The sequence below is a fragment of the Sitophilus oryzae genome, unplaced genomic scaffold (assembly GCF_002938485.1).
Source record: "Sitophilus oryzae breed Bouriz unplaced genomic scaffold, Soryzae_2.0 scaffold_935_pilon_pilon, whole genome shotgun sequence".
NCBI lineage: Eukaryota > Metazoa > Arthropoda > Insecta > Coleoptera > Curculionidae > Sitophilus > Sitophilus oryzae.
In genome coordinates, this window is record NW_022147567.1 from 1292753 (window position 1) to 1319948 (window position 27196).

The 27196-nt window shown below is 32.4% G+C and overlaps 2 protein-coding genes across 3 annotated transcripts in view; one reads left to right on the forward strand and one right to left on the reverse strand.

Annotated features, from left to right (window-relative positions):
• The window catches only part of LOC115890875 (methyltransferase-like protein 9), a 437961-nt gene that overhangs the window by 366705 nt on the left and 44060 nt on the right, over positions 1-27196 (forward strand). The gene's annotated exons all lie outside the window — the stretch shown is intronic.
• LOC115890874 lies at positions 10354-12818 on the reverse strand. The gene is made up of 2 exons (XM_030911228.1): positions 12757-12818; positions 10354-12514 (listed from the first exon to the last, which is right to left on the reverse strand). Exon 2 carries the CDS (start codon positions 12506-12508, stop codon positions 10583-10585), a length of 1926 nt encoding a protein of 641 aa, XP_030767088.1. The 5' UTR covers positions 12509-12514; positions 12757-12818; the 3' UTR covers positions 10354-10582.

The following is a 27196-nucleotide window of genomic DNA, read 5'->3' on the forward strand; positions in this document are numbered from 1 at the left end:
TATTCACACTAAATCATAGAAATGAAAATATCTAGGAAAATCTTTGTTTGAGGGGTAGGCCGGCAACCTTAATAGTATTTGGAAGTGACATGAATTTCCCATTGAATATCGGAATAATATTCTGGGTGATTCAATTAAACTAAAGGATTTATACAGGGTGGGTATTAAAGGAGTTATACAGGTTATACCAATGTTCAACATTAATTTTGCCCCACCCTGTATAACTTTATGGGTCAGGTTTTAATTTGATTTAAAGTGCAATAGAGTAAATTCCAATTTAGGTAGTTTTTCTTGAAATTTAAAAATTGTTCTTCAAAATCTTAAGTAAGTCTAAAACCTTACATTTCAGTCATATACTTCCCTAATAAAACACACCTTTATTTTTCTCTTAGAATCTAAAAATTAATTAATAAAGGGGGTATTCCCTTACAAAAAAATACAAATTTGATGTGTAACTTTTTTTGGGGACACCCTGTAGAACTCTCTATATTTTTAAAACGTACGCAGAATTAACTTACATATGATCACAAAATTTCATTTCAATACGAATTGGTCGTTCTCCTTGGAGCCTCCGAGTCATATGAGAGGCGCCACCCTGTATAATTTTTATATAGTTGCACTTTAATAAATTGTTAGTTAAAACTAACAGTCCTACGAGTGTGGAATTTTGTACAGGTGGATTTTGGACATTCATCTCTTAAGAGAGTGAAATAAGGGATGAAAATTTGTACAAACATTTGTTAAAATCGGGTTTAGAAGTATGAAATTCTGTTTGTTCCTTATGTAACGTAATTTAGTAATAACAAGCAATTTTTTTTCAGAACGTCCACACCTCATTTCACCCCGTTAGAGGGCGAATTTCCAAAAATTGTTCCTGAGTGCTAAATTACGTTACATAAGGAACGTCTGCGCAAAATTTCATACTTCCAAAACCGATTTTAATGAATTTTTGTACAATTTTCATCCCTTAATTCTTATGGGGCGAATGCCTAAAATTCGCTTCTGAGTACTCACTTTCATCACTTGAGGAACCTCTGTGCAAATTTTCATACTTCTAGGACAGATTTTTTTCAGAAAGTTCACCCCTCATTTCACCCCCTTAGAGGGAAAATTTCGAAAAATTGCTTCTTAGTGCTAAATTACCTTATATAAGGAACGTCTGCGAACAATTTTATACTTCTAAAACCGATTTTAACAAATTTTTGTACATATTTTCATCCCTTATTTCTTAAGGGATGAATGCCCAAAATTCGCTTCTGAGTATAACTTTCATCACTTGATGAACCTCTGTGCAAATTTTCATACTTCTAGGACAGATTTTTTTTCAGAACGTTCACCCTTCATTTCACCCCCTTAGAGGGAAAATTTCCTAAAATTGCCTCTTAGTGCTAAATTAAGTTACATAAGGAACGTCTACGCAGAATTTCATACTTCTAAAACCGATTTTGACAAATTTTTATACCAATTTTCATCCCTTATTTCTTAGGGGATGAATGTCCAAAATTCGTTTCTGAGTACTCACTTTCGTCGCTTAATTAACAATTTCCAAATTTCAAACTCCTCGGACTAATTTTAAAAAAATATGCAAAATTTCACCCCCAGTTTCACCCCTTAGTAGAAGAATTTCCTAAAATCGCTTTGTATAATCGAACTGTTAAGTTACGCTACTTAAGGCACCTCTGTGCAAAATTTCGTAGTCCTAGGACATGCTTTTTTTGTATACAAAAGTACCCCCCATATCACCCCCTTACGAGCGAATTTCCAAAATTGCCCCTTAGTGTTCAATTACGTCAGTCAAGAAGCACTCGTGAAAAATTTCATACTCTTAAACCAGATTTTTAACAAATTTTTATGCAGCTTTTCATCCCTAATTTCACCCCTTAGCGGTCGAATTTTCAAAAAATCTTCTTAGTGCTCATTTACATCACTTAAGGAACCTATGTGCCAAATTTTATTTATTACTATATAGATAACCTTTACCCTTATTTTCAGCTAATAAATATTAAGAGACAAATAATAAAAATAAAATCTAAATTATAAATTTCATGGCTATAAATAGCAAATATATGCATCTAGAAATTCTGACTTTCAAACATCCACTGCGACTAGTATTTTCATATCCAATTGTCTAGTATTAAAGTCCGAATATACATTTTCCCTGGGTTTGACCGGGAATTTGCTTATAAATGTGAACAACCGGCTACGTGGCTTCACATCGCGTGGCCGTGGTGTGGCTCCAAATTCGTTCGTTTTAAAAATATTATTAGATTTGGCTATAGGCGCCCTCTGTGTCATTAATAGGGAACTGTCTCATCGAAAACATGCTGTTCCGTAAGCAATGGCCATCTGGATTATGTGTTATCTGTGATTAAAAGCTTAATTTTTAAGGTTGTGCAGTAATTTTAACGGAAGGGTACGGTTTTAGATAAATATGAAATATACAAATTTGCAAAGACAAACAAGTAATTTTAAAAAGATTATTTATTTATTTAAACGAGTATAATAATTAATCATTTAGTTTGAAAATATATTTTTATTTACTTATTTATACATTTTCTATACACTTGTATTATTGATAAGCTTTATATGTCCTGTTTTGGTTGTAAAAAAATATTTCGGGTCATCGAGAATAGATTTACTAACAAATTTGTCCCTTTACTTTCTGTATTATACAACGCGAATTGTAAGATGTTTCTATTTGAGTAGGTCATTAAATTTGAGATTAAAGTTACACCAAATTAGATACACGTTAACTAATATGCCTTTTATATAATGATTTATTTATTTATAATTTATAACCTTTTTTATAATTATTTATAACTGATTGTATAAATTCTGATAACTTTTATATATACTTGTATAGTATTGAATGTGTTATATATATTTTTATTAACAAATGTTATAATAAAATAATCAAGTTACAAATTTTTCGTGTTTTATTCTAATTTCAGGGATGATTTCAATCTAGATTATTAATTTATTTGTATCAAAATACATTATTTTTATTTTGTAAATGTTTTGTTACAAATAAATTAATAATCAAGATTGAACTTACCAAATATAAGTAAAAAACCTATGAACTGGCAGTAAAGGTCCATTTAAAAATATGGCGCGAACCTTTAGTTCTGCCAGTAGCCCGCTTGGATCGCGGCTAGCGCGTATTTCCAAGCTTTAACATAGGAATTTTCATTTCTTTCAGTTAGTTATTCTATGATGGACACTTTGATCTCTACCGACTCGAGACGGGACATTGAAAAGTCTCCGAATTTTGAAACTAAAAAAAATACTAAAATTTTTGTAGGGGTGGGGGCAATGGCGTATACAGAGAGCGGCCCGTGGGTTCCAGGCCCCCCTAAAATCTCTAGATTCGGTTAAATATTAGGCTTTTGGGTGAAAAATTGCATCTTAAAAAGCATATTCTACATTACTTTTTATTTTGCCCCCCTCAAATATATACCTGTATCCGTCCCTGGGTGGGGGTAGTTTTTATTTTCACCCTTCCCGTACTTTTTCTCGATTTTTGTAAAAGTCAAATATTAAAGTACTTAGCAAAACTTAGCCACCCAAGATCTCATTCAAGTCGTAATAACGGTGCTTAAAATATCTGACAAACTTCTGAAAAAACATCTGTGCTTATTTTTTTCCTCGCCTTTTTTTTCCTGTGCTTATTTCTTTGCCCTCTACCGGATAAACGAAGCGCTATTGCATAGAGGTAAATTGTGTCCAACGAACTTATTTTGATTCCAGAAATACGTAGTAGTTCTACAGTATGTCCCCGGATTGTCTTTACAAGAGGAAAAACCTTTTTTATTATTGACATTTTGAGAAAAATGCATTCTTTATAAAATTTTGTTTGTTCTAAAATGGTTAATCCCGTTTGTGCTGTTTCAAATTTCCATACCGTTTTAGAGAAGATTAAGAAAAACATGAAAATATTGGTTGAATTTTTTCTTTCGACAACCTTCTTTAACCTTTTAAAATAGCAAAAAACATGACGTTAATTAAAATTCGATCAATAATAGTCTGTCAAAGAATGAAAACTAAATTACATTACCATAGAAAGGCGTTTTGATTTTTAAGACTTTTTTAGGACTAAAATTCAACCATATTTTCCTTAATTTTCGGTATGGAAATTTGGAAAAGTATAAATTAGTTTAACCAACAAACAAAAATTATTCTGAATTTCTTTAATTTTTTGTCTAGTTTATAGATTAGCTGGATAGTTAATAAAAACCTCTTGTTATTTTTACCTAAAATCATAAAATATTTCTACTATAATAATTAAATAGCCGGCACTTCATCAGCCGACTATTTTTAATAAAATAAAAATAGTTTGGGTACCTAGGTCGACTCAGCCTTAAATGAGTACTTTAGATTCACAATCCTGAGGTAATAATAGGCGATTGAAGCGTAGTGCTAGCCACATTACCTTCCTTGTATACCGAACGACTCTAGCATGGCATGCAAGCTGTACCGAAAACAACCCGATTCCACTCCTGATTCCAGTGAGTCCATTCTTGACACCATGCCATATCCAGCTCTCTGTGTGCATTGGTTAATAGCAACACCAATTATCACTCATCGAAAACAATGTATTCCATAAGGAATGGTCATCTGGATTATATGTTATCTGTGCTATTATATTACCATAGAAGCGTCTTTTGATTTTTAGGACTTATTATTACTTTTTAGGACTTCAACGGTATTTTCACTAGAAATTCAACGGTATTTTTATGTGTTTTCTAATTTTCTCTAAAACGGTATGGAAATATGGAAAACTATAAACGGGATTAAGCATTTTAGAATAAGCAAAAATTTTTGTAAAGAATGCATTTTTCTCATAATGTCAATAAAAAAGTTTTTCCTCTTGTAAAGACAATCCGGGGACATACTGTATGTCCAGGGAATATTGGGATACCCTGTATGTGCCAAGATCAGTTTGCAACACCCTTTGGCACTGTAACCCCGACCGACCGTAGTCTATTCATTACTCTCACATCTTTCCCATCTAAAATTTATTACCTATCGGTTTTTTTATCATTAAGAAATTAAACCGCCTCTAATCAAAATTCCGTACACTCGAATATCGACTAAGAAAACCTCACAAACTCTCTTCGAGTGCACCTCGGGGACCACTTCCGTTTTAAATTAGCGGGAGCATTCCGAATTGCCCCTTAAAACCCCACCGGCTCCCTCCACACAACCCCCACCCTACTCCACCTCCCATCTTCCTCCAGCATTCCCTCCCACATTCCTCCCGATCTCCTTATTATCGATTTAATTAAGGCGAGGAACGCAAGGACGGTTAGGTAATGGCGCGAGCTGAGTATTTGAAAGGGGGGGAAAGGGGCAAGGGGTAGGTAAGTTTATCTCGCTCTATCTTATTGGGGAGTGTATCGTTCTGTCTTTGTCCGGGGCTCATCGACGCTGCCGACGCCAATGTCGGGCTAAAAAACCCGGCACGCCGATCAATACATAAAAATTTCATATTGAAAATGATTGAGGGTGGTCGGGGGGTGAAGGGGGGATGGCCGTTGTTGAAGCTCTCCGTTTCTTTGGAGAGCAGAAGCGGCGATTGGGGAGGGTCGATGTGTTTGGACGGTATTTTTTATTGAAAAACGATAGTGGTAAAATTGGAACAAATATGTTAAAATAGTCATGTTTTTGTCCTAAACTGGGAGATTTCACTCAAATTTTTACTGTGTTAAACTATAACATGAGTTTTTAAGTAAATTTTTCTATTATCTTACTCAAAGATAGGGGTTATAACTCGAACATGAGCTTATTCAATCGCTATTGATTAAATAGAGATGATATTTGAGTAAAATTAAGAATTCGATGTACTTAAACAGCCGTTAAACGGTAGCCTACTAAAATGCCGTTAATAGATATTGTGACGTCGTTCATGTCGGCGGAAAGTAATGCCTACCTATAAGCATTTTGCAAAAGCACCTCTGGCTCCGTGGCTGAGGCTATTATTTCTTCGTGTGCGAATGGTCCGTGGTTCAAATCTCACGCCAACCAAGACTTTTTTATATTTTTTTTTGCTTATAGCGTGATCTTATTGCATTGATTTCACTTTTTTTGGTTTGATTTGGCGGGTTGGTTAGCGTGGTTATTTGGAGGGTGTTAATTTATTGGTTAGTTGGTTATTTGATGGGGTTGGTTGGTTTTTAGTAATTTATATTTGTATTTTATATTTGTTTATCAGTGTCGAGATTAGTTGCGTTGGTTAAGTTGGTTATTTGGTGGGGTGGATAGTGTTGGTTAGTCCTTATAAAATTTCTATATTTCATAAAGCCGTCAAGTGCGTCACATCAACGACGTCATACCTATTAACGGCATTTTAGTAAGCTACCGTTTAACGGCAGTTTAAGTACAGCCTTAAGAATTTACTCTATTTTAGATGAAAATGTACTCAATTATTTCACTCAAAAAATTCACTCCCTGAGAAATATATGTTCACTCAGGCTGATTTTTACAGTGCATGGTTAGCGAAACGCGCATCCAGTGTAAAAGTAAAAGTGTTTTGGTGTATTGTGGTGATTTAGTGTTTTATTTTGTATATTTATTGATCTACAACTTCGAAACCTGCTATTTCTGTTGTATTCGTAGGTTTTCTATCAATAATAATAATATAATTTTTTAAAAATGTATACAGGGTGTTTCGAAAAATCTGGTCATTGATTAATCACGATCCTGCTTAAAGCGCTTGACGTAAAAAGCTGATTTTTGGAAAACAGATTGACTTTAGGGTGTAGAGGTTCAATAAGAAGGGATTTTTCGAAACTCGAATTCTCAGGGAGTGAAACTATCCCTCAACTATTAAAATATTTTTTTTTAAAAAACCGATGAGTTTTTCGGAAAAACTCTTAAACACATATATTTTATTTTTTGTTTTACATATTTTAAGATTTTTTATAAATTTATACAGGGTGTTTCATAAAATATCACCATTGAGTAATCACGATTCTGCTTAAACTGCTTGACGTTTAATGTTGATTTTTGGCAAACGGATTGACTGTGGGGTGTAGAGGTTCGATAAGGAGGGGTTTCTCGAATCTCAAATTCCAAGAGGATGAAAACGCCCTTCAAATATTACAATATTTGTTATTTAAAAAACGGTTAGTCTTTCGAGAAAACGCTTGGACAAGCATAATTTATTTGTTTTTTACATATTTTTAAATTTTTAAAAAATTATACAGGGTGTTCCAAAAAGTTGGGTAATTTCTTAACCACGATTCTGCTTAAACTGCCTGAAGTAAAAAACTTATTTTTGGAAAACGGATTTTTCGAAAGTCAAATTCCAACGAGATGAAACTACCCCTCAAATATTACCAAGTTATATAATAATATCGCCATATTGTTTTTTCTCATGCTGACATAAATGTGAGAAAATTTTATCCAGTTTGTATGTTAATGGAAATTCTTGCTTTGCTTTATCATCACCATTACAAATGATTAATTCGACGCGAACGAAGTCGCTGGTACACGCTAGTATTTTTATATTTTATCACGAAATAATGGCAACATAAAATATAATATTTTATCTTTTTGATCGATTATTTCTTGGTAAAATATAAAAAATTGATATCATATACGATTTGAAGTTAAACTTAATCTTCAATAACTTTCAAACGAGTCGATTAAATGAAAATTCATATCAGACTTTTTTTGAAGGCCGATTCAATTTCTTAAAGAATATATATCACGATGGGACAAGAACTTGGAAGATTCCATCCGCAACCTGGAATGGAAATCTTGCAACGGTCTAAGACACTCGAAGAAGTTTCTGAGGGCTTATGATAAAAAAAAAATCACAGATCTTCCTGGGTTTAAGTAAGAACAATCTTCGGATTGTCACGGGGTTTTTAACAGGACACTGTCTCCTCAATGAACACCTCAGTAGATTGAAACTAAGAAGAAACGGCGAATGCAGATTCTGTGGGGAAGATGGGGAAACACCAGTACACCTCATTACTGAGTGCGCCGAGACGACAACCATTCGTGCCATGAATTTTGGTACAACTGTCAAAGCCCTGGGACTACTGTATGATGAGTTATGACTCAAGAAAGGGGGACACAATGGATCTGTAAGGTCGCAGTGATTAACCCCCCTCCCACTCATTCTAAATTCTAAAATTCTAAAAAAAATCACGATGGGGCGAATATTAATATTAAGAGCTCATACTATATATCAGAATTTTTTTTCATCATCTCGAACGATATTTTCACGATAACGAAAAAGAAAAAAAATATATTTTTTGGCGCACCCTAAATAAACTAGCCAAGCGAAACAAATATATATTTTTATATTTTGGAATTTTAATTCAAATGAACTCTGCCCGCATACGTGCCGCCTATGGATTTATCTCGGCACCCCGGCGCAATTATTATTAAACTATTTCTTCGTTTTTTTCTTCTTTCTAGGGCTCTATATTGTTCTTTTCGCCGTCCGCACTCTTTCGGCTCGAGATTCCCGCTTTAATGATTGTAGGGAACGAAAGAAAGGAAAGCTTAGCATTCCCGGTCCGAGTTTTTCATTTTTTCATCCGGACCGGTGGGAAAGCGTAAGAGGAGAGGGGCATTGTTATTGTGGGTTGTTTCTCCAGAACTACACTTGGATTTTTATTTTGCTGAGAAAATTAGTTATTAAAAAAAGTTGTTTTGCAATATGTATTAAATTGTCAAATTGGATGAAAGTACATTTGGTGACAAATCTACAGAAAGAGGATATTTATTTGTTCTTCCGATAAGAAATACTGATCCCTTTAGTCTGGTAAAACAAGTAGTAAAAGGGAACCAGATTAGTTATTAAATTAAAATTAAACGTAAAAATTTTTAAAAAATTATATAATAAATACAGGGTGGCGCACCTCATTCGCCTCGGTTGATTATACCCTTGTATATGAATTTTTAAAGTAGCTCAACCTAAGACGTTTATGGATGTAAAGCACCAGATGGCGGGGCGTATTTCACAGTCTTTTACTAGAGAAAAATATTTTTTGTTACTCTGAATTTTGAAGCGGCCAATAAAAACAGACAAAATAAAAATCGATAATTTTCGGACTGTGCCAATTGGTTACTAATCGACCAGATACTTTTTGTCTATTAGATATGCTATAAAAGCTGGTAATTATACAATTCGACCATTATAAATACCCGACAAATTCCGCAAGGCCGACGAGGTCGATATTTTTCACTGATAAGAAAAAAAAATGTTTGTTTAGATAATTTTCGAGATATTTTTTCTTTCTGAACGCACATTTTAAAGTATTTTATATCCTTTGTCCGCTTGATCTATTATACTGGTCGCACGTATCGAAGTTTTATTTCTTGTAGTTTTAAAATATCTTCTTGTTTCTTTGTAGTTGTAATGTAAAATTAGATTAATTTATTAAGTTTGATTATAATGTTTAGTAGACTACCAGAAGAAATTTAGTAGTGTTTTTATATTTTATTTTGTGTTAAGTTAAGTAGTAGGTGAAGGGGTAATTTGGTTAATTTTTCTTTATGTTTGATTAATTAATAAGTTTGATAATTTGTTTAGTGTAGAATACAAGAAGTAGTTTGTGTAGTGTTCTTGTAAGAGATTATATTCATTTATTATGTAGTTGAGTAGAAGGTGAAGGTATTTGGGTAATTTTTTCTTTTTGTTTTTCTTCTAATAATTATTGTAGTAGTTCTTTTAAATATTGTGATAGATACATTATAATCTTCCTTCTACTTTTCTGGTAGTTGAATATACGAATATTGTGCTTCGGCTGTATGTCAAACCTACAGTCTCGCCACGAAAAGTGTCATTTTTACTCCTAATAAAACAATATACTAGAAAGTTTTATGTTATAACGGGCTTTGTGAGTTAAAACATAATGATATTTTCAGTTTTTATAATTCTTGATCGAAAATAAACGGCGTCAGCGATGGCTATGAAATGAAGATCGCTGTCATTTTATATGTAAATTTATGTGGGAAATGTCGTCGATCGTCATTTCCCTGCTAACTGGACGCCGTTTTTTTTTTCATATGGTACAAAGTTAAAGCAAACTTGACTCTGACCATGTTTTACGCTAAGAAAGATTTATTTCGTTTAATAAAGATTTAAATGTTGTATTAAGTATATAATATTTATTTAAATGTCAAATAATATTATTGAAACAAGTGCCAAGTTTTATTTTTAATTAAGAAAAAAATTAATCAAGAATGTATAAACGTTTTGTTTTCAAAAAAAAATTATCTTAAATTCGTAAAACCTCAATTTAGAATAAAATGATCGAAGAATGAAATAAAATTTTATAGCCCTGGGTCAAATCGAAATAAAGTAAGTGTAGGGGAATGGAGGGTAAGAATACGCAATCCTCAGTAAACTGTTTATATAAGTCAAAATATGAAAGCTAAGAACAATTTAAAAATATTATAATAAACTTAAAGGTTTTAAATAAATGTTTCACACGGGAATAAGAAATACAGCATAAAAGTATATTAGAAAAAAAATCAATTTGACACATCTGTAAATGCGTACTCTTAGCAGACTTGCAGTTTAAGAGTACGCATATGATCTTCTAAGAGTACGCACACTGTCTCAATCTTCAGAATCATCACAGATGTGGCATATGTAGTACCCTAATCCAGAGTAAGCAGTGCAGTCCTCATGGAACCAATTTTTACATGTCATGCACTGAATCCAATCACTTTCAGGGGGGTCTTCATATATTTCATAGCAAACCGGACACAAAATCTGTTTTTGGTTTGAAGGTGAATTTAGTGATTTTTTGCTGATTTGATTTTGTGATTTTATAGACTCCGGACTCTTTAATTCGTCCATATATTTTCGTTTCGTCTGTTTGAATTTTTGGGTTTTGGCTTGCTTGCATGCTTGGAGCTCTTCTAACTCAGATTTGTACGGTGACGCAGTTAGCAGTACAGACTTCTTCTTCTTGCGGGCATTGGCAGCTCTTGGTAGTGCTTTTGGTAGTGGTTTTATTAATTTCGGCGAGATAAAGTTGGTGGAATTTTCTGGTGGTGTGGAAGGCGGTGAATTTCGTACCCTTAGTGTTGGTGATGGTGTTTGCTTTCCCCGAGAAGATGTTGAGGGCAGTGGAGAGTGGGCCAACTTTTCTAGTGGCGTTGAAGGCGGTGAATTTGGTGACCTTGATACAGGTGTTGGGAGTATAGTCTTTGTCGGAATGTTTTCCATCAGTTTGTGCTGAAGAACTGATAAGGGTAAATCTTCATCACTGTCGTATTCATCTTCTGCTCTCGGATTCGAATTTTCTGCACTGGAGTTTTGGTTTGGAAATGGTTGATCTGTCACTGTAGCGGGTGCAAATTCTTCTTCCGAAAACACATGCGGATTATATGGAAAAATACCGCATATTTCAAAAGCTTTTATCGCTCTTTCAATTGATGCTATTCTACTGTAGGCATTTGCGAACAATTCAGCTATTTGAAACATAGTAATTGGTCGCCCCGGATTATTGACATGCCATTTGTCGCATTCTTCGGCATAAGCGCTTTTCAGTGGTCCGAAAAAATTTTTATCCAGTGGCTGGATTTTGTGGCTACAATGGGGAGGTAAACTTAACATGTTAATACCCAACCCGCGACATTTCATAACTGCTTGTAAACTGACATGGCTCGAATGATTATCTAAAACGAGTAAAACTGGGTCTTCAACTGAGCTTTTGCAAAATGTTTGAAAATGATCCAGCCATCTCAGGAAGAGCTCGCTAGTGATGAATCCCGAGTCTGAAACAAGCTGGAGTGTCCCTGCTGGAGCTCTATCAGTTAGCTCAGCTTTCAGTCTCTTTCGTGGAAAAACCAGTGCAGGTGGAATGTATTGTCCAGTTGCTCCCATACAACACACCGCAGTTATTAACTGGCCCCTCTCAGATGAAACGATTTTTCCTACAGTTCTTTTCCCTCTGGGAGCTACAACCTTGGGTAATTTGTTGGGCACGGTTAGGATACCAGATTCATCCATGTTGTACAAACGGTGCGGCAGTATTTTTTTCTCATTCAAGATTTGTCTTAGGTTTCTGAAAAACAGTTCTACTTGAGGCCTATTAAAGCCAGCAGCGCGAGCAAGGCTTGTTTTTTCTGGAACACGTAAACTAAGTTTATGACGCTTACAAAATGAGTACACCCAATCTTTTCCGGCCGATCTTTTTTCTTTATTAAATCTGTGGTTTAAGTTATTTCTTTCGGCATACTCAAAAACCAAGTTACCAAGTGCCTTAAGTGTGAGCCCATAGAATGTTTTATCTAAATCTCTACAATAAATAGCCAGTTCCTCTTCCATTTCTGGGGTAAAAACTAATTTGAAGCGACCCAGTGATGTAGGCACCGTTCCTGCTTTTAGCCGTTTTCTTAATGTTGCTTCATGTACGCCGATTGAATCTGCTATTGAGCGTTTACTCATTCCTTGCAGCAGTTTCTCCTTTACTTGTTCTAATAGTTCTGCCGTAAATATTAACTTCCTATCAGTCTTGCGTCGATATTTACCCATATCGATCTAAAATAATAAAACATACTTTAAAACTGTGCTATGAAAATTCTAACAGGTAAAAAGTACGCATATTAGGCTAAGAGCACGCATCCAGCTAAGAGTACGCATGCGTACTCTTAGAACGCGTACTCTTAACCTTCTCACAGAAATTCTGTTTATTAACTCATGGACACTTTTTTTTCAACATAACCTATAAACTTAACACATCGATCAAAACCTCGAAAGCATTAGTTTTTAATAATACTTACATAAATTGAACAATAAGCAACAGGTACTATTCAATCACTACCAAGTTACACGAAAAAACTAGATCAAAACTGGTAAAATTCTTAATTATTGGATTTCCGCGCGATCAAATAATATTATTGAAACAAGTGCCAAGTTTTATTTTTAATTAAGAAAAAAATTAATCAAGAATGTATAAACGTTTTGTTTTCAAAAAAAAATTATCTTAAATTCGTAAAACCTCAATTTAGAATAAAATGATCGAAGAATGAAATAAAATTTTATAGCCCTGGGTCAAATCGAAATAAAGTAAGTGTAGGTATGTAACTTTTTTTAAATATTAATAATTACCAGTAATTAGCATTAATGTACCAACATATTGAAAATTGTTATTTCTTTGTTAAATACGGTTTAGAATCCTTAAAATAACAGCAAAAATAATCGAAAATCAACAATGAAATAATAGTTTTGTTTAAATTTCTTAATCAGCTGAGCTCTATTATAGTTCGCAAAAATCCGAGGCTATATTATTACATTACTCTGAGGGAAATACCGCAAATAATCGATATTTTGACTCCGCCCCTAATCACATGCTTCATTCCTTTAAAGCTTTACGATTTGTTCACCAGAGGCAGCACATTTTGTCAAGAGGTTGACCAACTTTAAGAATATATAAACAAGGATTATACGAAAACGAAAAGATATAGAAACAAAATATTTTATGGGTATATGTGGGGAGGCCATGTGCATAATTTAAAATTATTTTGAAATATACAGGGTGTCTCAGAACTAAGATCCATACCAAAGTTATATTTTTTCTTATGGAACACCCGGTTTTTTTTTATTTTTGGATTCTTGGGTCAAAAAAAAGGCATTTATTATAAGGGTTAAATATGTTTAAATTCTTTGGTTATTGAGATATTTAAAGATATCCAAATTTGCATGCTACAATAGAATAGATTATTAACACCCATACATTACTTTTCAGAATTAATTCTTGTGCTGAGTTTAAAGGCACAGAAATAAACTTTACAGAAAAATGTGATTGATTCCTTAAATTTATACAGGGGTATCAAAAATTTATGATCTATTTTAAGAATTTACTTTACATATAAACTGCGTTATTTCAAATACAACACCCTGTATTTTTTTTATTAAAAAAAATAAATCGAAGCAGATTCAAATTCTCTTTCAAGCTATATTAGGGTTTCCTATACCTATCTAGTTCAGATTTTGAATAAAGAGCATTTTTTTTCAATAAAATGGCAACCAAGAGGGCTAGTGTCGTCATGGCAAGTTTCTAGTGACAGTTCTTAGCTATTTTCAAAATCGAAATTAATTTATAGGCTTATTTAAGTTTACACCAGTTTACTTTTATTTAATAATATAATAAATAATATTTATTAAACATGTATTTATTATTCTATCAAGAAAAACGAAGAAGTAGATCTTTGATTTATTTTACGACGACTTGTAGATATATGGATTTTCTATAAAAGATCCAATTACGGCAAATTCATATTTTTTCACTTCCAACGACAGGTTTCTGTCTAATAGGTTTTTAATAAACCACACTACCAGCTCTGCGAAATAATAGGACCAGTAGTTTTTCAAAGGAACGCTTATCAGAAAGATCCCTATTTGTATATCTTTGAGCATAAGCCCCTGTGGCCAAGAAGCAATTTTCCTCACAAAAAAAAATCACTAGTAACATATCTATTCGTTCTGCCAGCAAATACTGCTTTATTTTTCTTAATAAAATAATGAATACTTACTTACTAAACTATTGTAGGTAAATCTAAGTAGACTGTTATAAATTATAAATAATAATGTGTATAAACTAATGTCGACTTAGAAAGACTTAAAATATTTAGAGTTACTAACTATCACTAGAAAATTGCTATTGCAACACCAGCCATCTTGATTGCAATTTAATTTAATAATTGTTTTTTATTCAAAATCTGAGCTAGATAGGTATAGGAAACCCTAATATAGTTTGAAAGAGCATTTGAATCTGCTTCGATTTATTTAAAAAAATACAGAGTGTTGCATTTGAAATAACAAAGTTTTTATATAAAATACATCCTTCAAATAAATCAGCAACTTTTGATAGCCCTGTATAAATTTAAGAAAGCAATTTTTCAGTAAAGTTTATTTCTCTACCTTTAAACTCAGCACAAGAATTAATTCTGAAAAGTAATGTACAGGGTATTAATAATCTATTCTATTATAGCATGCAAATTTAAACATATTTAAATGTCTCAAAAACCAAAGATTTTAAACATATTTAACCCTTATAATAAATGCCTTTTGTTGGGCCTGAGAATCCAAAAATTAAATAAAATACCAGGTGTTCCCTAAGAAAAAATATAACTTTGGTATGGATCTTAGTTCTGAGACACCCTGTATTTTTCAAAACAATTTTAAATTGTACACATTGCCTCCCCACATATACTCATAAAATATTTTGTTTCTACATCTTTCCGTTTTCGTATAATCAACCGAGGCGAATGAGGTGCGCCACCCTGTATATTGTTTGTCACTTCTGAATTAAGATTCATCTCATAACTCCATCACAATCTGGCAGCGCTGTCGCCATCGCTTGTCACTCAAAGTTGATCACGTGCATCGGAAATTGTTTTGCGATTACTATATGTATCTTAACCTTCCCTATAACTTTTATATTTACCTTTTTTTATAAACCTCGAAACAAATGAGATAATGGACTTTACTCGATCGTTGACTCACCCTGTATAAGTGTAAAACAGTTTCCAACTCGTATTCTGGAATATAATTTTGATAGCTTTTTAGATATAACAGATTCTCGATTTTTCGGACAAAACAGACCTACACTGCATGGTGTTTAAGTTACAATGAAACTGACTGAAAAACTCAGTTTCATTGTAACTTAAACACCATGGCAGTGTAGGTCTGTTTTGTCCGAAAAATTTTATAACTGAAAGTATATTATTGGTGTAATGAATGTGTATATTGTAAGATACGACTGACTTTTAGTTTTTATATCTCCTGATGAAGTAAATAAAGATTTACGAAATATTGAGACATAAACAAATAAGTTTTTGAGTCACTGACCGCCAACCTGAAAATAATCCAAACAATCCTTTAAAACAGTACGGTCGATATTCAATTTTCATTTTTACTATATATATATATATATATATATATATATATATATATATATATATATATATATATATATATATATATATATATATATATATATATATATATATATATAATATATTTTTTAAATATATTTGCTTCTTAGGTGACATTCTTGAAATTTTGTTGAATATCATTACAGTTATATTACTCTTTATTTAATTTAAAAATTAATAATAACTCCTGATTGTGCATAAGAAATATAAAATTTAAAATAAATTCTTTTTCCATTGAACAGAAGTTTTATCAAGATATAGTTTTACTATCTTGACAAAATGGTGAAGGAAAGTTTTATAATTTTAAAACGGGCAGTTTCTCTTATAGGTATATTTTTATAAATTAACTAGTTGAAGCCTGGCGCATCCGCCACGACACACCAGGAAAAAAAATACAATACATAAAAATAGAAAAGCCAATTAGCTCCCTTTTAGTAAAAAAAGCAATTTTCTAGAGCAAGTCGTTACTTCAGTAGAGACGACACAGATAAACATTAGCATTTTATATGTGTAGATTATCAACCATCTTTGTATAATGGGCATACAAATATTTAATAATTTATTAGAATTTTGTAAAATATCGCGATTTTATATTTCATGTGGCATTTTCCATAATAAACTTTTATTAAAGCCACCCAAAACCAATAGATTTTTCTCTATATTTTACCGTTGAAAGAGCCATATGAAATAATACCGCGAGCCGCGAGTATCTGCGAAGCCGTTAAAAATTTTTATATTTAACTCTCCATCTATTAAAAGAATAATATACAGGATGTTCCATTTAAAATAACGAAGAAAAAATATTTTATACTTTAAAAAGTTTCGGGTAGAATTTTCAACACCCTGTATGATTTAAGATTACGAGATTTATAGCAAAGTAAGTACAGACCATCTAAAGTAAACACCTAATATAGTTTTGATTTCAGGACAGTTCTTGTATTTTTAATAATTTTTTTAAAAAAGGCTGAAAAAGATATTTTTTTTATTTTTTTTTATTTATCTCTGACACTATCAAAACTTATTTAAAAATATCTTAAGAAAAAACCATCCTGATCCACTCACACTTTTTTGAGTCACCCTGTAGAGGTTAAATTATTTGCCTGAAATACATACTTTAGGTTTGCACTTAAACAAAATTGCTAAGTTTTTTTTATTTTGGGACCTACAGATGCCCGACGCACTATTGCCGGATACTGTATATATAATGTGCTATACAAAGCTGATTCATCCGGTATTTTACAGGATTTTAGTTTTTTTTTTGATCTGCGGTCCTGTTTGTGAGTATCCTGTATTTCGGTTTCGGTGTCTGAAATTGCAACGTTTTCAAGATCACTCTGTATTGTGGAAGACCATAACAATTTTATTTGCGGCAAAAAAAATAACTCAGATTCGCGACAACCGCAAAATTATATCTTTATTAATAAGCGAGATAACCCAGAACCCTCATTTGCAACTAAAATTGGACACTCTGTACAGCGGCATTACTGGTTTAAAAGATTCGTATAATCAAAATACCTTTTATAATTTTTGTATTTGACATTATCAGTTTTTATAAAAATCTCCCGGCATTCCTTTAAAGGTAATACCTCCTCCCTGCTTTGTTAAAAACGACACGTCACGCGTTATGCAAACAATTCGACGATAATTAACCCGCCAAAGAGACGCGTTTAATGCTTTTTGCGGCCGCACTCTATTATCGCTTAATACCAACAATTCGGTTTTTGCCGATAATTCTTCGCCGGACAACAAATAAAATGTAAAAAATGGCGGTAATGGCATTCCGATGCGTGGTAAACTACGGAGCCAAAGGCCATAAAAATAGCTCAACGCGTGAAGGTATCTCTATAGCCGCCTACTATACCCATAGCCATCTGCCGGCCGATGTTCAGGCATTAAAAGTCTTGTAACTTCTCTGCAACGTGGCTCAGTCTTCTGCACTGCAATCGCTTTTGGGACCTATAAAAGAAAACTAAACAAATGTAACAGTTGTAATATTTGTAAGAAATTTGTCTGTAGTTACATCTATTTAATCCTATATCTTAATAAAATTGAGTGACTTGTAGATAAGATGGTTTGCTTCAACAAGTATAACCATAAAGCTATTAAATTTGTAGATGTAGAATCATCACTTTAGCACATTTTATATAAATGTCAAATATTTGTTTATGCCGGGTGAGTCTTAAATAAGTGCAAATATTTTCAGGGATGGTATATTTCGATCAGAAACACGTCTATGAGTTTTTTTCGCAAAAAAAGATGTTGAAAATCGTGCATTTTCTTTTAAATTTCCCTGTATATTTTTAGAAAACTTTTTAGAACTGCCTGTTCACGGCAAATTTTCCCACGGTATAATTTTTTTTAGTTTCATAGTTGCGGCACTAAAAGGATTGCAATATTGCCACTTCCTACATGACCTATATTTCTAATTATTCATGCGAGAAATTGCCACTAACGAGTAAAAAATTGCTGAAAAAGGGTGCAAAATTCAGCAAAGGTGTGAACAAAATACCCTGTATTGTAAAGTGCAGATATACGAGGCATGTTTTTTAAGTAAGTACCGTTTTGCGATTCCGCCGCCGCAGCGCTACGGTCGGCGTTCCGCGCATGCGCGCTGGTTACCTACATCTCTTTTCTATGCACAGACGCCAGTACAGTCTGATTCTTCATTGTATACGTTGTTTATTGAGTATCTAAGATGCCCGTACTTCACAATCGTGAGCCCCGCCGATTGTGAAGTACGGGCTGTCATACGATTTCTTAGTGCTAAAGGCGTAAAACCGATCGATATTCATCGTGAGATCTGTGAAGTTTACGGACAACATTATGAGTGATGGAATGGTAAGGAAATGGGTAAGAGCATTTAAAGATGGCCGCACAAATGTGCATGATGAAGAACGGAGTGGGCGTCCTTCGGTCGTTAATGAAGATTTGGTGCAGAAAGTGGACGAAAAGGTGAAAGAAAACAGACGCTTTACAATTTCATCATTGTGCAACTACTTTCCTCAATGTTCTCGTAGTGTTTTGTATCGCATTGTGACCGAGAACTTGAATTACCGGAAATTGTGTTCACGTTGGGTTCCGAAAATGTTGACGGATTTGCACAAAACCCAACGTTTAGGCAGTGCATTGACTTTCCTTGAGCAGTACCACAATGAAGGTGAAGATTTTTTAGACAAAATTGTTACTGCTGACGAAACATGGGTGGCCTACGTCACACCAGAATCGAAACAACAGTCCATGGAATGGCGACATTCATCATCACCCAAAACAGTGAAGTTTAAGCAAACAATTTCTGCCCGGAAAATCAGGTGCACAGTTTTTTGGGACAGAAAAGGAGTATTGCTAGTGGAGTTTCTGCCTCGTAATGAGACAATCAATGCAGCATCTTATTGTGAGACATTGAACAATCTGCGCCGTACAATCCAAAACAAAAGACGTGGCAAGTTGAGTAAGGGTATTGTTTTGCTGCATGACAATGCCCGTCCACATGTGGCTAATCGGACCAAAGATCTCATCAAATCTTTTAAATGGGAAACTCTAGATCATCCTCCATACAGCCCTGATCTGGCGCCCAGTGACTACCATTTATTCCTGCACTTGAAGAAACACCTGGGCGGTCAGCGTCTTCAAGACTATAACGAAGTCAAAACAGTTGTGATACAGTGGTTAACCAGTCAGGCGGCAGAATTTTATGAGGAGGGTATTGAAAAACTGGTGCCACGTTATGACAAGTGCCTCAATATTCACGGAAATTATGTAGAAAAGTAGATTAAACGGTACTTACTTAAAAAACATGCCTCGTATTACGCCAGGATTACGCCATTATGATTAATTTATCTATTTCAGTATAAAAAACCTACCCCTTTAACCGTTTTAAGGGTAATTAGTAATAACGAGATAATAATTAGATAACGAGAACTAAATCTTATTCAATTACACCTTTCGATACTGGCATACATTATTACATATCTACCTGCAATAACGAATACATAAAACATGTGTATTGAGTATACTAAATTGTTTTTACTCGATTTTAAGTGTCTTACCTTTTGTACCTAATTTATATTACAGTTGAGGGTTGGAACCTTTGGTGTTACAACAGCAAAATAAAACACTAATTCACCACAATACACCAAACCACTATACTTTTGCACTCCTAATTTATAGATACATAATCCATGTAATACAAAACACTTTTTCTCAATTCAACAAAATTAAAAACGATTCTTCGTTTATTTTATAATTAAAATAGTTCACATTGTTTTGTTATTTGTTATTCGGTCAACTGTCAAAGTCGTCGACAGTTTTGGCATAATATCTTATTAGAGAAAGGCATCCTTATGCAGATATAAAATGAACTATTTCGCAGTGAACGTTTTAAGATAATTTAAGACAAAATTAATTGCGTAGAGGTATGTAGTTTGCGAACGACCTATTAGAACGATTATTTAGAGGGATTGTCTCTGGTGAGAACTAAATGAACTAGCAGAGATAAACTAGGTGTTTATCTCTGAAACTAGTTTACTATTAGACACACCTCTAAAGCCTAACAGCGCCCCTATCGTAGAGAAGGTGAAACCCATAAAACAGTTGAAACAAAGTGGACACAGTTTTAAAATTTGAAGTGAATGTGTTTGCTGGTCTCGAAGTGCTTTTAAGTGATGCAATTCGTTTTTATTTATAATTTAAAGAAAAAAAAAACAACCAGCACACCGAATATTGGCTTCCTAATTAGATATATCAGTCAAGAATCAAGTGTCCTTAGAACAATAAGCCAACAAAAATCAACTCTTTTCCATATCATGTACCTGCATAAGAAAAGTGCAAATATCTTAAAGAAAGTGATCCAAAGATAGATTTTGTTAGTAAGTGCGTACGTTTCGTGAGTGCTTAAAGAAAATGGGAAGACATTGGTTGCAGGTGTTACATTGTTTAGGTGAAATTTTTAAATTTTCAGTTAAAGAATATATCTTAAAAACGTGACAACGTCGATAGTAGATTAAAATTGGAAGAACAAATTACAGAAAAAATCCGGTGGCTCTCAAAATGTTTTCAAAGAAAAGACAAAATATGTTTCTTTTATCGAGATCTACCAGACCAGAAAATATTTGCACTTATTTAAGGCGTGCATGTATTTGCTTTTTTTATTTCTTCAAAACAAATTTTTTGCAGTGATAATTTTTTTGCAGTGAAAATTTTAATTTATAATTAAAGGTAAGGAAAATATATAGATGTTCTCTTCAATTCCATCTCAAAGAAATTAAAAAAAAAATGATACAGTGGAAAATGGAAACAGTTAGCGACAATGGCTAAATTTTAGCAAAGCTTAAAGAAAAATTTAACGGTATGCAAAAAAATCACTGGAAACCGTTTAATTTTACCTCATTTTGAATGTCTTTAGGCAGTAAACGTGTTAGTTGATTTTATCACGGTTATAGTCTGTCCAACGAGAAGATCCTTGACAGTGATAGATGTGTCTGTCATTTTAATTTCAAAGTAGTTTATTTTATTTTACAAAGAAATAAGTTGGTACAACTGGAACGCATAGCAGGAAATTAATATATGTATTTAAAATTTGACTGACAAGTAACTTCAAAATATTGTGAAAAAATGTATAAAACTGAAAAAAATGTAATCGAGTTATTTTATTTAATAAAAAACGGTATGCGTTAATACAAAACAAACAAAAAGAATAAGACACCCACATACCAAAAAATATAAAAAAGAACTATTTCTTACTTTCAAGCTTTATGAAATTTCCCGCATTTATGATTATATTTATCGATATAACTAATGTACAAATACAAATTTGTAATATTCCGCAGGAATAAATAAAACAACATAAATAAAACAAACTATATTATTAATAATAACACTTACCAAATTTTATGCCTCACAGGTTGATTAATTAACTTTAATCTTAATTTTTTAAACCAGTACCTTTTGATTATTTGACATTATTTTTCTGCAGTACTCAAATCCATTATTTACCTATCGTGTGATGTCGATATTTTACAGCTACTCCAGTTTTTAGTATGTGTTTAGTATGGTCCTTCTACCATATTCGAGATGCACTTATCTGCGACGAGATGGTATACGAACTTTATTGATAGTAACTTTATTGGTGTATCTGTATAATACTTTCTGCCTGGGCAGCGAGTATTAACCATAAACTGTGCTCTGGGTTCTACAGTTAATTTTCACTCAATTTTTCCTCCACTTGACTTCAAAAGACACAAAACACACGTAATAACACGAATCAAAATGCATCATCTTCCAAAACGCAGGGTATTTGACAAAAATTGTCACAAAATTATAACCTATAATTTGGCAAGACTTTGACAAACGTCAAAAATCTAAAGGCGGGTTCATACGCATCGGCGTCCGTTTGTCGTTCATCGTTCCGCCAAACCAATAAAATTGAAATACGATCTGTCATTTTTGAAATAAACCAATAAAACTGGTTAAAAACAACAAGTGACGACGCATGACGAATTTATATTTAAACCCATCCATAGTTAACTTAAAAATTATTAGAAACTTTTTTTAGTAAAATAAATAGATTGGTATGGGACGTCATCTGCTTTTCTTCTGTCATCGACTGTCGAAATCTTACCTGAGAAAAAAAACAGAGTATAGATATCGGTCATTTTATTGCTTTAATACAGCAAATTCTTGTTTGCGTGGTTCTTCTATTCTCTGCTATGTTTTTATCAGTTTAGTTTTGGCACTTTATATAATATACAGCTACAGAAGTTGTAGGAAAACTAGATATAAGCTAGATATAGGCTTGGCTAAACTTTTATGAGCTGGAATGGTTTTTCTGAACCTAGAGTCGTTCTTGCCACTGGCGTACCAGTCAAATTAAGAAAAATCTCAAAATCACTGGTCGTTTTCGCTCGGAAGCACAAACTAATATTCTATATTCCGGCCTGGTTGACATAATTATGGGCCCTCGCAGCAATACTAACCCAGCATCTCATCAATGCTGGAGCATCGCTATGTGATTACTATCCTAATCGGCCGATGGGAACTAATCAGCTATGAGCAAATTACAAATTATCGTGAGCTATTCTTCGATACGATTACGCTTCTATGCGTTCTTTTATTTTTAATTTTCGTTGCGGGTTGAATATAAAATTTTACAACATCGGTTTGTAATTGTGTTAAACATATATTTTTGGCTCTTAGGCCAATAAACGTAGCCTAGTATTACATGTAAAGGTTGAAAAAATTAGTAACCAACCAATCTCAACGGGAATATATAGATTATGATCTCCTATTTAACCCCTCAAAAGTCCCATTCGGTTCCAGTGGGGGAAGTTTGAAAAAAATGGCCGCCATCTTGGATTTTTTCGTTTTTTTCAAATATCTCCGTTTGCATAACTTTTTTCGAAAAAACTAAAGATATGTTTTTTGTACAGAATTAAATTTAGAATATTTTACCTTTAATTGTTTTTTTTTTCTAAAATGAATAGTAATAGAGATAGAGCAAGTTACATCCTGTACATTAGGTTTAGTACACATAAAAATGTACTTGCTTTGTAATCAATGTAATCTTATAAATACGACTCAAACTGTACAATTCGTTTGAGTCCAATGTAGATCTTAGAGCTGTTAACTTCGGTTTTTATTAAATAAAACATTTTTTAAAAACAACTTGTCTCTTGAGTTTCTCATTTAACTGGCGCAGTCGGTAGGATATTCCGGAACGCGGAGTGTTAAATAGTACCGATTTAAGGTGAATATTCGCGCGTTCGCTTCAAGTGTTAATCCGGAATACGCCTTCTTCCCGGGACCTGAAGAAAATAGCACCGATTTAAGGTATCTTCAGGGTTCCAACGTTACTTGGTCACGAGAGCAAGAAAGAAGAAGACACTGAAGACTTCGTTGGCTCACAAAACAGTAGGTCTTCAAGGGAATATTGGGGATCTTCTGTCTGGCTGTCTGGAAGGACAAACATCGCCGTCCAACAGTACGTCTGGTGAGGACAAACATCGCCAATCCAGACATAGTTAAGAACTAGAATAAGAAGAAACAACAAACAAAGAAAAAAAGAAACCCACAGCAGGAATGTCTACAAGCATCACCCTGTAAGTAGAAGTTTAGAAGTTTAGAATTTTTGAAGATTTTGTGAAGTTTTGTGCTATACGAAATTTCGTGACTTTTCGTGATTTTCGCGAAGCTGCTTGATAAAAAATTAAAAAATACGCCTTTCGGAACGAATCAAGTTAGAGAGTTTGTGCCAGTAAATTTAGTTTTAAGATAATCTCTCTTTAAATTTTTGTCACTTTTATTTAATTTTAAGGATACATATCGTTTTTTCTCTCTTCGAAGAGTATTTCGAAACAAAGCAAGATTGACGAAATAATAAACGATATTATCAATAATTTAACCGATCTTTCTATTGCAAATCAGATAATAATGCCAGAAACAAATTATAATTTATTACGTTTTCAGTCAGATAATATTCCTAAATTTGACGGGAACCCAAAATTATTACAAAGATATTTAAATTCATGTGAAAATTTAATAAAAGCTTTTCAAGATATTGCAAATCCCAATGCACAAATTAACATATGTCTCACAGACACTGTCTTAGGAAAACTAACTGGTAGAGCAGCCGATCTTATTGTCTCTCGCTCAGAACTAAAAACATGGACTGCTATTAAAAATACATTAATAAATTGTTTTGCTAATCAAAGATCAATTGATTGCTTAATACAAGATTTAATTAATTTAAAACCATTCAAAAATGAAGAAACACTGTTTTACACCAAAATATTATAACACGTTCAGATACAGAACAAGCTAACACACAAAATAACACTCAAAATACAAATAATGATTTTGAAAACACTAATAATGACTTTGAATATAATAACAGTAATGAATGTTCTTATAATTATCCAAATATGACTAATTTTAATGATCAATTTTATGATGAACAATATAATCAATATGACTTAGAAAATTTTAATCAAGAAGAAGTTTTAGAATCTCCTGAAGATCAAAATTTTCAGATGATTTCGACTACACAACCATCGATATAGCATATCTAAATAATTATTGTATTGAATTACCTTTTATTATTTTACCTGAGTTGAATGCAAAATTTTTAATTGACACAGGTAGTACAAAAAGTTTCATAAATCCAGAAATTGCTTATAATTATTTTCAAGATTTTATTAAAGAAGAAATTTTTCAAGTTCAAACTGCACATGCTGTTTCATTTCATAATGAAGTTGCTATTTTACCTATATTTCCAAGTTTTAATTCACCTGGTATACATAAATTTTATTTATTTAATTTTTCAAATAAATTTGACGGTCTCATAGGACTAGACCTCTTAATGCAATTAAATGCTAACTTAGATTTTGTCTCTCTCTTTAAAAACGCCTTCCAACACGCAAATTCCGATTGAATATCAGACTAAAATGAATAAACCTATTATAAATAATAATATACAGAGTTGTACTCATGTTATTTCTCCTAGAAGTATACAAAAAATTAAAATACCTGTAAAATTAAATAATGGATATGGAATTTTAAAATATCAAAAAGCAAATGAAATTGAAATACCTGAATGTCTAGTAAAAATAGAAAATAACTTTGCATTTACTACTATTTTAAATAATTCTTCAAATTCTGTAAATGTATCATTTATTGAACCTTTTGACATTGAACCAGTAAATATAAATGAATTAAATTTTATTAATTCTGACAATAATATTGAACAAGTAAATAAAAATCAAGATAATTTATTAAAATCTAATTTAAAAAATCTACGACTTGATCATTGTAATTCTGAAGAAAAGCAAGCTATCAGAAAATTATGATTAGAATTTCGAGATATTTTTCATCATGAAGATATACCTTGATATAAAATTAAAAAACGAAACACCTCTTTATACTAAAAGTTATAGATATCCAGAAGTGTATAAAAATGAAGTTAAAAGTCAAATTAATAAATTACTTTCTCAAAATATTATAAGACCTTCAAATTCACCTTGCTCTTCACCAATTTGGATAGTGCCAAAAAAACTAGACGCATCAAATAAACAAAAATGGCGTATGGTCATTGATTATCGTAAATTAAATGAGCAAACTATCGACGACAAATTTCCTTTACCAAATATTACTGAAATTCTAGATAAACTAGGCAAAGCTAATTATTTTAGAACATTAGATCTTGCTAATCGTTTTCACCAAATTGAAATAAATTCTAATGATATTTTCAAAATTGCCTTTAGCACAGATAGCACAGATACAGGACATTTTGAATTTTTAAGAATGCCCTTTGGTTTAAAAAATGCTCCAGCAACATTTCAAAGAGTTATGAATAACATTTTAAGAGGTTTACAAAATGAAATGTGTTTCGTTTACTTAGAATTTATTAGATATAATTATTTTCAGTACTAGTTTACAAGAGCATATATCGAAAAGTTAAGACAAATATTTTCAAGATTAAGAACTTATCGCTTTAAAATACAATTAGATAAATCTGAATTTTTAAGAAAAGAAGTTCAATATTTAGGACATATAGTTTCTCAAGAAGGTATTAAACCTAACCCTAACAAAATGCTGTTAAAAATTTTCCAATACCTAAAAGCCAAAAAGAAATTAATTATCATTTCTTGGTTTAGTAGGCTATTATCGTAGATTTATTAAAGATTTTGCAAAAATTACAAAACCTTTAACTAAATGTTTAAAGAAAAATGCTAAAATAATTCATTCTAAAGAATTTGTTGATTCTTTTGAACACTGTAAATCTTTATTAATAAATTCTCCAATTTTACAATATCCTGATTTTAATAAACCTTTTATTTTAACTACTGACGCAAGCAATTATGCTTTAGGCGCAATTCTTTCTCAAGGAACTGTTTCTAATGATAAACCGATAGCTTTTGCTTCGAGAACTTTAAACGAATCTGAAACTAAATATTCAACAATAGAAAAAGAACTTTTAGCTATTGTTTGGGCATGTAAATATTTTCGTCCTTATCTTTTTGGAAGAAAATTTTATATTTATACAGATCATAGACCATTAACTTGGCTTTTTAATTTAAAAGAACCTAATTCTAAATTAGTTCGATGGCGATTACGTTTAGAAGAATTTGATTATCAGATAATTTATAAAAAAGGAACTAAAAATTCAAATGCTGACGCACTGTCTAGATACAACTTAATATGTATGAAAATGAATCAATGATAAACAATCCAGGCGACTCAGATTTCAACGTCGTAGATTATATGAAAAATTTAGCTGACAATTTATCGCTAA